The 12,669-nt window shown below is 41.7% G+C and overlaps 4 protein-coding genes across 4 annotated transcripts; 3 read left to right on the top strand and 1 right to left on the bottom strand.

Moving 5' to 3' along the window:
• On the top strand, positions 1 to 549 carry LOC113772881 (18.2 kDa class I heat shock protein-like). The gene has a single exon (XM_027317378.1). The coding sequence runs from the start codon at positions 1 to 3 to the stop codon at positions 547 to 549; it is 549 nt and encodes a 182-aa protein (XP_027173179.1).
• Positions 550 to 2,127: 1,578 nt separating this feature from the next.
• On the top strand, positions 2,128 to 3,192 carry LOC113772882 (copper transporter 4-like). The gene is made up of 2 exons (XM_027317379.1): positions 2,128 to 2,572; positions 3,131 to 3,192. Exons 1-2 carry the CDS (start codon positions 2,128 to 2,130, stop codon positions 3,190 to 3,192), a joined length of 507 nt encoding a protein of 168 aa, XP_027173180.1.
• A 1,869-nt stretch (positions 3,193 to 5,061) lies between these two features.
• Positions 5,062 to 6,976, top strand: LOC113772884 (glycine-rich cell wall structural protein-like). Its single transcript, XM_027317382.1, has 4 exons — positions 5,062 to 5,203; positions 5,253 to 5,411; positions 6,330 to 6,632; positions 6,723 to 6,976. The coding sequence occupies exons 1-4, from the start codon at positions 5,062 to 5,064 to the stop codon at positions 6,974 to 6,976; spliced, it is 858 nt and encodes a 285-aa protein (XP_027173183.1).
• A 4,401-nt stretch (positions 6,977 to 11,377) lies between these two features.
• Positions 11,378 to 12,663, bottom strand: LOC113775904. The gene is made up of 3 exons (XM_027320955.1): positions 12,511 to 12,663; positions 11,901 to 12,026; positions 11,378 to 11,726 (listed from the first exon to the last, which is right to left on the bottom strand). Exons 1-3 carry the CDS (start codon positions 12,617 to 12,619, stop codon positions 11,578 to 11,580), a joined length of 384 nt encoding a protein of 127 aa, XP_027176756.1. The 5' UTR covers positions 12,620 to 12,663; the 3' UTR covers positions 11,378 to 11,577.
• Between the last annotated feature and the right edge of the window lie 6 nt (positions 12,664 to 12,669).

Raw genomic sequence — 12,669 nt, forward strand, 5'->3', positions numbered from 1 at the left:
ATGTCCCTGATGCCCGTGTTTGGTGGGCGACGAAGCGTCTTCTATAATCCTTTCTCCGGCGATGGATGGGATGCTCCGGTCAACAACCACCAGCCGGTCCACCAAAAACAATATCACGGCGAGAGTGGAGTAACTGCATGGGCACCACCAGTACATGGTGCGTCCTCCCACCATGCGGTGCAGGCCCCGTCATCATTTGCAAGTGCAACTGTCGATTGGAGGGAAACCCCAGAGGCGTACATCTTCAAGACTGAGCTTCCACCAGGGGTGAGGAGAGAAGATGTGAGGGTAGAATTGGAGGATAATAAGATCCTCAAGATAAGCTGCGAGAGGTACACGGAGAAAGAAGACCGACACGATCAGAACTACTACCACCACGTCATCGAACGCAGCAGATGCAAGTTTCTGACCGCCTTCGGGTTGCCCCAAGACTCTAGGGTTGATCAGATCAGGTCAACCATTGAAAATGGGGTGCTCACTGTCCGAGTTCCCAGGTGGGAGCCTATGCACCATTCTCATCATCATGTCATACCAGTTGAAATACTATAAACGCATGTCCCGCTTGGTTCCTCAACGATACACATACGTGTCTAGTATGTTACCACTCTGTACTAGCCAGTAGTATGCATAAGAACATAAGTAGGGGAGGAAGAGGAAATATATTGAGATGTCATATTGCTGTATCTGTTGTACGCCGCTTCGCGAGCGACGTTGTGGTGGCTTAAAGGGTACTATCTGGATACATAAATAATGGAGCCTTTCTCTTTAATAAATCTGTGGCTTTCCCCCGCCAAAATCATCTCTGTGAAGTTCTTCTTTTCTTTTTCCCCCTAAAGGAAAAAGGAAATGGAGTAACCAAGTTCATGACAATCAGTTAAAACTAAATTATTGGAGAGTTTAATGTGCTGAAATATTGGCTTTTAATGGTGTCAAAATGGAAAACAAATAATCTGTTAGGGGTACTAAGTGGGATTTGACTTACTTAACTCTCTAATGGACTTGTGGTCAGTGGTGGTGTGCAATTTGTACGCACACACTCCAAAAAAAAATAAAAAAAAAGAAATTAATATTATATTGTTAACAGTCGAACTCAAGTAGGATGAATAGGAAATATTTAAAGTGTCATGTATTCAAAACTAAGGCATTGTTTGGAAAGTTATTTTTTACAAAAAATAACTTAATTTTTTGTGAATATATTTTTTAACCATCTTTTTGTCTCGCATATATCAAATCGTTTTCATACATTTTTTACAAAATCTCCAAAAAATTGCAATAACATAAGATAAGAGCTACCGGTAAATAAGATAAGGCCTTGTTTGAGTGTAAAATGGAAATCAATAACATAGAGAAGAGCCACCCGTAATAACTAATAATAGTACTACATAGGCAAGAGCCACAACCATTGGCCCGCTATCAAAGAATGAGAGCTTCATTTAGTCGAGAGGGCCTATTAAATTTGATTGAATCGGAATATGGCTCCACATGACGATAGCATCAATACAAACAAAAAGTAGTGTTTGGATAGAGTATTATTTGAAATAAACACTGTTGTAGCGCTTTTTGTAATACGAGACGAATGTGGGATAAGATGATAAATGAGAATATGTTTACGATGCAAACGAAATAATATTATTTGACAAAATTGAACGGTTCCTCCTTTCCTGTTGGTTACCATCGAATTTTGTAACAGGAATTTTTCCCGACAGAAAGTGTGAATGGCAGCTGGGAAGGTGCACTGACTGTTAATTGGAATCGCTTGCAGACATACGAAGAGCACATTCCCTGCAAAAGAGAAAGAAGAAGAAGCCCCTCCACCGTTCTAAAGCGCGTGATTCTTCCTACCTTGGTAATTCCGCTGCTATTTCTGCTCCTAATGCCATGCTAGTTTTTACGCTTTGCCAAATCCAACACTCATTTGATAGCTCATACAGACATATCTACTACTGTACTACTACACAAGCAGTTAAAAAGGTTTGGCGGCTGCGTACACTCGCCTAAGTGGGAGAGTAGAGACCTCAAAATGCAGCATCTCAGCTCTAACTTCTTAAACCCTCGGATGCCACAGAGCCACACACCCACCCCCACCTCCACCCCTCTCCCGGGTCATCGTATCATCATATATTCTTCATGGCCATCGATGCTCTGCCCATCCACCACAACACCACCGCACCACGTCCTCCTCCACCGCCTCCCACCAACGTCCACCAACACCACCCATTCTCCTTATTCACCCATTTCTACTGGGGTAAAGATGCCGAAATACTCTTCTCCGGCTGGCCCGGACACAACTCCGCCATGTATGCACTAGCCCTCCTGTTTGTATTTTTCTCGGCTGTTCTGGTGGAGCTGTTCTCCAACATCAACGTTGTCAGACCCGGATCCAAACGCGTCGCCGCGATTCTTTTCCAGATGGGGATTCGAGCAATTCGGGCAGGGTTCGCGTATCTGGTGATGTTGTCCGTGATTTCTTATAACGGAGGAATTTTCATCGCTGCTGTGGTGGGCCATGCGGTTGGATACGTGGCTTTCGGGAGTCCCGTATCCATCTTCAGAAAGGGATCCGCTAATACTGGTAATTAAGTAAGTTAAACACGATGGATCGTTCGTTCGTGAAGGCGGTGGAGTAGATTATCGGTCGGTCACTTGGCTGGTGATTCGCTTTAGTTGGGCTCTTACAATATTCTTTTATTATTTAATGTTTTACACACTCTTTTTTCACAGGGAGCTTGGGTTTTTGACCGTTTCGCACCTTTAAATTCAACTGATTTTTTTTTTGAGTAGAACGGAAGTTAAATTGTTAATCTTCCCAAGTCGGTCACCGGATGGATTGTAGTTGAAGATTTCTATCTACTGAAAACCCTACGAAACAATAAATTAAAATGTAGTATTAAATAGTACATGCGTTTTCCTAAATAATCTTATCATCTGACCCGGCATTATCTCTAGATTAGAAAGGCATAATAACACTGGCAAGAATCTTTGCAATTATGGACATCAGCCACCGTTGCTTTGATGTTACTAAATCTTTGCCATTATGTAGATGCGAAATACGGCAACATTGAGTACTACTAATTAATGAGAAAGTAAACTGAACGCCAATCATTAACTAACGTTGTACTTGTGTCTGAAGGGCATTCTGGTGCGCTATCAGTTTACGAGAACAAATCTATAGGGAAAAAGAAAAAAGAATAAATAGTTGTAATTGTACTTTTGCATGCTTATATACTGGTATCTGGCAAACATGTATTATTTTCGGTCTGTAACTTGTGATCATCTGGTTAAGCACAGCCGAGGTTTCAATTCATTTCATTTAGCGAGAATCGTGTATATCTATCTTATCTTGCTTAAATATGTTCGGAATGCATCTTGTCAATGTCTGCAAGATGATTCATCGAAAATTCCAGCTAGCTTCCTCTTTGCCATCGCTGCCATCACTTCTTGGTGCTTCCTCACCTCCAGAATCACCACAATATTCAAGCTTCTGGATATCATACATGATGCAATTCTATCCGGGGTGGCCTAATCACCAAAGCCTCGGCGAATGTATATTCTCTATGTTTCTTGTTTTCTTGCTTGCCTTCACAACTGAGATTTGCTCCACCAGTAATGATCCCATCAGCATCAAGCAACAATGTCGACGACGACGCGACGTCAGGGGCTTGCTGCTTGACGCCGGTTTGCACGGACTGAGGATGTTCATGGCTTACTTGGTTATGATATCTGTAATTACCGGGGATTTTATGTTTCTCTTGGTTGCTCTCGCCGGCCACACTGCTGGATGCTTTTTCACCAAACTATTTGAATATCAGATTGAACAAACTATCGCGGAACCAAGATCCAAGCAAGCGAGCAAGCCTTTGGGTCACATAAACTCTGTTATGAATTTTTAATTTTTAATTTTTTTTTTGTGGGTCATATCATATGCATCAAAACTTCTTACTTTTACTCGTGTTCCAAATACAATCATCGTACTCTTGTTTTTTTTGGTGTTGGGTTTGGGCTGTTGGGCATACATGCCTTGGATTAAAAGAGCAAAGGCTTTCCTCTGTTGCTTCTTGCGTTTTGACGCTGGACTTGGTATGTATATATCTCCTGATCTTGAAAACTCTTTTCTTTCTGGGCCTCTGACTACACACTTCCCCATAAACCAAGCGGCCCACCTACGCTCTGTGAATGAATCCTGTGTGTGTGTGTGTGTGTATATATATATATATAAAAGCAATAATATTTGTTGTTGAATGCCTTGCAACTTTGCAGATGCGACTTTAACAGTCTGCCTTGGATACCCTCAACAGTGGAATCCCAAGGGCACTATCCGCTGAAATTATTGGATCGTTTCGATGTCGATTGTTGTCCGTCATCTCCCACCAGTCCACAACGAGTCCTCCTCCCTCTGAAACACCGTGTCCACTCCACTCTCTAAACCATCATATTTGCAAGTAATATTTACAATAAAAGAAGATCTTTAATTTGGACCGATTGTGACCTCCTTCAAGCTTCAACTACTAGTTTTTTTTTTTTTTTTTTTGGTGTCTGTGTGTGGGTTATCATTAGCCATACGAAAGTTGATCCTCTGTACAACGCAAATCAAATCTTCCCAGAAACAACAAACCGAAGATAAAATCATAAAAACGAATTAGGAGCACAGAAGTACATGGGTCAAAATACTTCGCCCTGGCCCTGGCTTGCTGGCCACATAGTATCTTGTACGTACTGGTGGTAGTGGTAGTAGTAGTATTTTTTTTTCACTATATCCTCCCGAAGCAACGCCTGAATTGAAATGTCTCGTAGAGTCGAGACAAAAAGACGAGATATTTCATTAATACGACAAAATCCATTGTCTCCTTTTCTTGTTCTATCATCGTTTATATCCCTCATCTTGTTTCTCTTTTGTTTCTGTCTTTGAAGTTCGAATACTAAATACTACTTCTTGTATCCAGATTACTACCCAATATTTTGGCGTGCAGAGGGTGTGCTTACTCGTTCCAAGTCTATTTAATCCGTATTGTTTCCCGGCTTGTATTTCCTACGTACCCTGTCCCTCAAACTAATAAGAAAGAAATGGACCGCGGGGATATGCCGATGCCGACGCCACCAAATTCGACCATGAGCACGAATGACAATATGACGAGTATGCAGATGAGCTTCTTCTGGGGCAAAGATGTGGTTGTTCTGTTCAGGGGATGGCCTGATAACAACCTCGGTATGTACATCTTGGCCCTCTTCTTCGTATTCTTTTCTGGGATTTGCAGTTGAGGTGTTGTCGGCGTCTCCTCGGGTGCTCAAGACCACCGGAGTCTTTAGCAGCTTAAGTCAGGCGGGTGCTTACGCTATTCGTATGGCGCTGGCTTACTTGGTCATGCTCTCCGTCATGTCCTTCAACTTGGGGATCTTTATAGTGGCGGTGGCTGGTCATGGAGTTGGACATTTTCTGGTCAACTTCCGCAACCTGCTGCCGCTCAGACGAACTCCCTAACACTAGATCCCAAAGTTTGATGCCTGCACACTGCTGCTACGGCGTTACCTAGGTCCTTGTGATATCTAGCTGTTCTAGCCAAAAATGCTTGTTTGTTCCTACCCTTTCCCCTTTCTTTTGTCAAGTTAAAAAAAAAAAACACTTAAAAAAAAAGAGTGTTTTGCGGAACATTTTAGGGAAAATGGCCAATTTCGTCCCTAAATTTTTTTTTCGTGTCAATTTAATCTATGTATATTTTTTTTAGCCAATTTGATCCTTATACTTATTTAACGGTTCCAATTGAGGAACTCCGTGGCGGCGCCACCGTATAAATTCAATCAAATCACTAATTGAACAATTAAGCAAGGGTATTTTGGGTAGTTCATTGTTGGAACAGTAACAAAAGAAGTAAAATCCGGCAAAAGACCCAATTAGCTTTTTATAATTGCAATAATCCGGCAAAAGACCCAATTCTATTCTAAACTTAGAATTGGGTGCTGAGATTTATGTTGGCAAGATTCCAATCGAGTTTTGAGAATATTGAGTCTTTATTGAAGAAGCTCCACTGGATTTCGGTTTCCTCTGCTATTCGGCTACTGATTATCACCACTCGAAAATCCCTTTCCACTACAAACCAGCAGAGCTTTTCCCTTCTTTTCCCAACTGTTTCGATACGTTTGAGGACCAACAGAGTTGAGTGTTTTGGGGACCGATTTTTATCACTTTTTTTGTTCTTCAGAGCGCCTTATACCTGATATACACCCCTTTTTCTTTTATTTTTTTGGAAGAATTTAAATTATCTTGGGTAGCTGATTTTTGTTTAATTATGTTGCGGGATACAAACACATTCTTGAGGATTTTCTGGGTATTGAAGGAGGTGCCGATGGTGGTGCTGGAATTGGAGGAGGTGCAGGTAGTGGTGGTGCTGCTGGAGGCGGCGTTGGAGGTGCTAATGGAGGAGCTGGAGTTGGAGGAGGTGCAGGTGGTGGTGGTGCCGCTAGAGGTGGCGCTGGAGGAGGTGTAGGTGGTGGTGCTGGGGCTGGAGCTAGTGTTGGAGGAGCAGGTGGTGGTGGTGGAGTTGGAGGCAGTGCAGGTGGTGGTGCTGGAGGTGGCATTGGAGGAGGTGCAGGGGGTGGAGCTGGTGGAGGAGTAGGTGGTGGTGTAGGTGGTGGGGCTGGTAGAGATTGGTAGTGGAGTTGGGGGTGGAGCAAGCGGGGAAGTAGGAGGGGTCGTTGGAGGCATTAGTGGGGTGCCGGAGGTGGAGCAGGTGGAGGTGTAGGAGGAGGAGCCCGAGGAGGCGTTGGCAAAGGTGCTGGAGGTGGGGCCGGTGGCGGAAAAAGGGGTGGAGCAGATGGTGGCTTTGGGAAAGGTGGAGGTATAGGAGGTGGTGCAGGTGGTGGTTTTGGGGCTGGAGGAGGTTTTGGTGGAGGGCATGGGGGATTTGGTAAGGGTGGAGGAGTTGGCGCGGGCGGTGGATTCGGAGGCCGGACTAGTCCTAGAATTGGACGTCGCAAATTGTGATCTCTCTGACGCAGTTGAAAAGAAACAAAGCAAAACTGGGCAATTTTTAAGCAATGGGAGAGGAGTTCGGACAGCCTTTGGAGACTTTGTTAGTCAAGAATCCAAGGTTTAGAATTGGATCCTTCAAGGATTTTACTTCTTTTGTTATTGTCCCAGTGAACTACCCAAAATACCCTTACTTAATTGTTCAATTAGTGATTTGATTGAATTTATACGGTGGCGCCGCCGCGGAGTTCCTCAATTAGAACCGTTAAATAAGTATAAGGATCAAATTGGCCAAAAAAAATATACATGGACTAAATTGACACAGAAAAAAAGTTTAGGGACGAAATTGGCCATTTTCCCAACATTTTATTATACTCTCTTTTATTGAGCGACCGTACACTATTTTACAAGCTTCAAGTATGCAATTTAAGAAAGCTATTATCTTAGTACAAAAAATTTGTAACGTAACCAACACAAAGACTCCTCTTTTTTTCTTAAGTTTGAGAAGAGACTCACATGACTAGTGGATGCTCATCATCTCCACAGCAAATCCCAAGTGCCAACTTGAGAGTTGAGGCTTACAGCTGAAGTACCCAACTATTATTAGCGTATAGATAGATGACGAGATTACCTCGTTAAAACCATTTCTTTGCGTCCTCAAAAAATCTCCAGCTGTCATGTGGGCCATTCCACGTCGACAGAGAGCTTTCACCTGAATAGGATTTACGTCCAACACTTGCATTATGGATCCGTTGTCAGACCAAAGCTTGACCTGGAAGGAATGAGGAGATCATCCAGAGCGATCAAACTACAATTTAGAACACTAGTGCATCTTGTTCATACATCTGGGAAACCTGTTAACTTCTGAGACAAGCTCCCATTTTCAAGAAGCATGAAGCCACATTTAGATGCAACAGGTTCTGGAACAACTCAACCAGAGAATACACTGCCATGAGAGAACAACCGTTACTTCTAGATAACGTGAAAGCTACATGTCTACTAAGATAAAGTAGCAAGCAGATATAAGCACTACTGTTTTCTCTTGTATCTGAAAATTCTTTTCCCTCGTCATCATCTTGAGGATTAACATGTGCTTAAATTCTTCATATCATCAATAGAATATAATAATGCATCCAGACAGACAGGTTTGTGGAATGCACCAGGATATGATTTGTAGAACTGCCATGGGAGAGCAGTTTTAACCTTAGAGCTGTAAATTCTATTGTTCATTTCCTGCCAGCCAATAAGAGTAGATGATGGTGGCAAGGTTAACTTGCTTTGACTTTCCAGATTTCCCCTACCGCTAGTGATCTGAGCAGGGAAACCATCAAGTTTAGTGTCTGATTCCATGGAGGCATGAGATGATACTCGAGTCCATCAAGTTTAGTACTCGGACTTCATTTTGTTAGCCAAAACAGGAATATTTCGGATTATACATAATTTATTCAATAATAATATTTTCCAACTTCGTATAAAGCCAATTCATTATTGTCATCTCATCGCCATGAATCCGGGTCATATGTCTGATCTTTACTTGGATGGAATTTGATTACTAAAATATTGCAGGTTCTGACAAGTCACAACTGCACTACATGTCTAATAATAATGATTTGACACTAATTGACCACAACTTTATGTTAGGAACTAGTACTACTATATGGAGCAATTCTTTAGCGATCGTTTATTTAGCCATTAGATTAGAATTGAGTATCTTTTTTTGTGGCCCTCCTATCCAGTTCTCTTCCAGGACTCACGGCTACGATTGAGAAAACAATAATAATTAGGAGCATCTAAAATTATATATATATATATGTAGTATCATGCTGCAGATTTGGTGTCAAAACTTATTACTATATATGAATGCAACCTAAACCGGCTGGTTGGTTGGTCAGTTGGTGAGCTACCGTTGAATTTGAATTGTGTCATAGCGTGCGGGGATGGTGCGAAATTTGCCTTTTATATTCTTGAAGACTCTGAAAGCAACGTTAAATTGACCCGTCAGTGTTGAACGCAAATTGCAGAAGATAAACGCGAGCAAACTCAATTAATAATTACTCCATTATTTGTCCGGTCCTATCAATGCGTTTTTTGGAGCTCAGTCGCATTTCTTGCTTCACAGTGCTAAAACCACATGAAAAAATGCCAAAGAAGAAGTAATCAGTTCAGATTACTTCTAATCTGCAGTTTCCAGTGATTGGTTGCGAGAGTGTGAGAGAGAGAGAGAGAGAGAGGAGCATTTTAGTTGCATATTACTGGCGTCCCAGTTCCGGCCGACCCAACGCCCAACAATAATAATTCATTAAATGCCAAATGAATGAATGCTGGTCAGACTCAGCGGGAACCAATGTATGTATACATTCATCTACCCAAAAACAAATTCAAGCAAGTTTTAACTTCTTGTAGTAGTAGCAGTAGTGTACGTATTGGTTTAATATAACTCAACTGGCGCTTCTGGACGAATACAACCGGAAACTTACAACCAGGTTAAGGAACAAGAAAGGTTGGGAAGAGTTTAATTGAAGAGTCGGCACCTACATGCATGCTTCCGCTGCACTGTTCGACAAAACTTCCAATTAAGATATCATCAACACGGGATTAATGTCTAATAAGTAACGATGATATCTATATGTCCTCCCAAGTTCAGTGCCTGATTGGTTGGTAAGTCAGGTATCATGAGATTTTTACTCAAAAACGCCCTTCTTTCACCTTCCTCTTAGCAAAGTTTGGAATTCAAACCAGAAAACCTCTGGGCTTGTTTGATTGCAATTTTTCAGGATTAGCCAACACTCTCCTCCGGATCACACCCTTTGTGGTCCTACACAACCACTTGACAACACTCTGCTCTGCTCTGGATGCGTTTGGCCAATTTTGAATCACCCAACAGATATATACATATATTTCTGACTCGACAGCAGGTTCCCAACCACACAATTATTTCCACTTAAGCAGAAGATGCAACGTCCCTCTTTCAGGGTTTCCAATTTTCTGAATTGTCATTTTTCTTCAAAAAAAAAAATTTAATTTTTTTTAAAATTTACATACATACAATACATTTTGCTATAAAAACCTTAGAAAATAACAATCCAAACCAACTCTATAAATTTTTAATTGTTTTGGCTCTTTTTTTTTTTTTAGTAACTTGGAACATGCCCCCGACTGAGCCCTTTTAGACACGCATCAAACCCTTTTTCGGCTCGTTTTCTTGCGGCCGCTTAGAACTGCAATTGATAGGGTCCCACTTGATTTCGGCCTCTGCGGCCGCTCAGGACTGCAATTGATTGAGTCCTACTTCACAATAACAATATTCACCTAGCTTATCACAATTGTTCCTTCCAAAAATTTTTTTAAAAAAAAAAGCTTGGCACGATTGAGATATTTGGCGCCATTTTTCGGTGGGGTGTCGACTCAGTAGTGCTATTCCTGAAATGAAATTATGCCAAATGTCCAATGAATTTAAATTATCATATGATGATATGTGATTTTAACGTAAATTAATTGAACACTTTGACATTTGAGTGAAAAAATGGCACCACCGAGGGATCTGATTTGAGCTTTGCATTTAGCAACCTTTCTTTTCTCTTCTTTGCCTTTCGTAACTTGACTACCGTGTTTGCACATTCGCAAGTCGAATAAGAAGATTGAAAATACAGCAGGAGAAAGGCCTGACTTCACAAGTTTGTCCGCAGCGGTTATGCTCGCTCTAGTATTGAACAAATGTTTTGCTTTAGGACCAAATATTAATAATATATATCGGCTACCGGGAGAAGAAAAAATAGAGAAGTAGTACTTGAGAGACGGAGAACAAGAAGAGCGCATCGCCAGGCAAGTCGCAATGTCTATTAGAAGTATATACTATATAAAAAGAAAAGTACCGGGACGTGAACATCAATCACCACCCAGTATGGGCGTGTGGAATTAAATCTGATACGACAGGAGTTTTCAGAGTATCATCCAACACAATAAATATAAAGATGCCATGCCACACCTATATCAACTAACCATTGAGGGAAATTTGTAAAGCCATCCAGCCGCTCGCTGTAACAACCAAACGCGTTCAATGATATGATGTGCCCTAACTGCTACTACTACTGTATTGGATTGAATTGCAAACAACTACCAAACGACTTTTTTTTATTATTTACTAGTATTTAGAGCAGAAGAAGAAGAGAGAGAAAGAGGAGCACCATTCATTACCTCCAACTCCAACGGAAGAACGAAAAGCCAACACGTCATCACCGCTTTTCTGGGGTACCCGAGCTGGGAGAGCAGCGGCCAACTGAACAAAAAGCATGCGGATTCTTTCTCTTCCATTACCACCACTCGACACTATTCTTTTATTCTTCCTCTCTCCTAATCCTACTCACCAACTCCTCCTTCATTAACATAAATCACTACTGACCCACCCCCCCCCCCCCCCAAAATAATAGTAGTAAGTAGTATATCATAAATAATCATCACCTTCATCTTTTTTCTCCTTTCTTTCAAAGTATTTTCCTCTCCTATCCTAAAATCACCCCCCTATCCCATCCCACACTAACAACTAACAAAACAAAACAAAACATATCCCCGTTTTTCCCATAAAAATGCCATGAATTGCAATGGTTCTGAAATTCCTATCAGTAAGACCACTCCTGAGGAAGTCTGAGCTCTGGGACTTGGTTCATCACTGCCGCCTGCTGTCTCAATCCGCCCCTCTGTTGTTGATGACCCATCCCCCCCACACTACTACTACTACTACTATTTCTATATCTCAAAGCTCCCGCATCTGCAGGAAAAAAAAACCCACAAAAATATACAGACTTCATCAGCCCAAATAACACACACCAACTAATGTTCAAAAGCAAACCCAAGCCACCAGAGGATGCAACACAACTCTTTAACAAATTAGAGATTAAAAAAAAAAACAAACAAACAAACAAATAGGGCAGCAGGCCAGTACCGTAATCAGAGGCCCGACCCGCATTATATGCGGGCTGAGCCGGAACATCCACACCCTCCTTGTTCAAATTCAAATTCAAATTCAAGGTTTGGACCACTCTGTCCGGCAGTAAAACCGTCGAACATCCTGCAATTTTTTTTTTTAACCAATAAAACGTCATGCATAGTTGCATATACTATCACTTTATAATGAAAAAAAGAAATATTATTATTATTATTGAACTCGATTCTAAACGCACATCCAAACGAACCCCCGACCCACACAAAAAATGGAGTGAATAAATCAGAAGAGTACAAAGGGGAGAAGACAAAAGGGGTCAGATCTGGGTCGATCAGAACAGTTACATTAGAATGAGAATTTCCACCAACACACACACATACCATGTGACCATTATTAACCAAACGCAAAGAAAAAAAGAAGTCCCACACTATCCAAAGATAGCTTAGTACTACTAAAATTTCCGACTCATCCTCCACTGCCCACTACTAAGGATACGATTTGAAACCCTTCCCCCCCCCCCAAAAAAAAAAGTCATCATTACATTGGTCATTCACCAGGCACAAAACAAGGGGTGTTCTAGAACAAACAGTAGAGTAGAAAACAAAAATACCTGACTTCTTGCGGCTTACAGCTGGGGTTCCGAATCTTCTGGGCAAGAAAACACCAGTTCCAGCACATTCCCTTTTAATATTGGGGTTTCCCAGAAATACAGCCCTCATGCCCGAACCGGGATGCTGCAGCGGGCGCTGGGATTGTTGTTCCAGAGTAG

Source organism: Coffea eugenioides, chromosome 6 (genome assembly GCF_003713205.1).
Source record: "Coffea eugenioides isolate CCC68of chromosome 6, Ceug_1.0, whole genome shotgun sequence".
In the NCBI taxonomy this organism is placed as follows: Eukaryota; Viridiplantae; Streptophyta; class Magnoliopsida; order Gentianales; family Rubiaceae; genus Coffea; species Coffea eugenioides.

Coding starts and splice junctions, on each gene's coding strand:
- LOC113772881 (XM_027317378.1), top strand. CDS start 1: ATGTCCCTGATGCCCGTGTTTGGTGGGCGACGAAGCGTCTTCTATAAT.
- LOC113772882 (XM_027317379.1), top strand. CDS start 2,128: ATGGCCATCGATGCTCTGCCCATCCACCACAACACCACCGCACCACGT. Junction 2,573..3,130: donor AAAGGGATCCGCTAATACTG/GTAATTAAGTAA, acceptor TTGTGTCTGAAG/GGCATTCTGGTGCGCTATCA.
- LOC113772884 (XM_027317382.1), top strand. CDS start 5,062: ATGGACCGCGGGGATATGCCGATGCCGACGCCACCAAATTCGACCATG. Junction 5,204..5,252: donor ATGGCCTGATAACAACCTCG/GTATGTACATCT, acceptor TGGGATTTGCAG/TTGAGGTGTTGTCGGCGTCT. Junction 5,412..6,329: donor CTTTATAGTGGCGGTGGCTG/GTCATGGAGTTG, acceptor TGGGTATTGAAG/GAGGTGCCGATGGTGGTGCT.
- LOC113775904 (XM_027320955.1), bottom strand. CDS start 12,619: ATGAGGGCTGTATTTCTGGGAAACCCCAATATTAAAAGGGAATGTGCT. Junction 12,027..12,510: donor TGTAAGCCGCAAGAAGTCAG/GTATTTTTGTTT, acceptor AAAAAATTGCAG/GATGTTCGACGGTTTTACTG. Junction 11,727..11,900: donor GGGTCGGGCCTCTGATTACG/GTACTGGCCTGC, acceptor TTTTTCCTGCAG/ATGCGGGAGCTTTGAGATAT.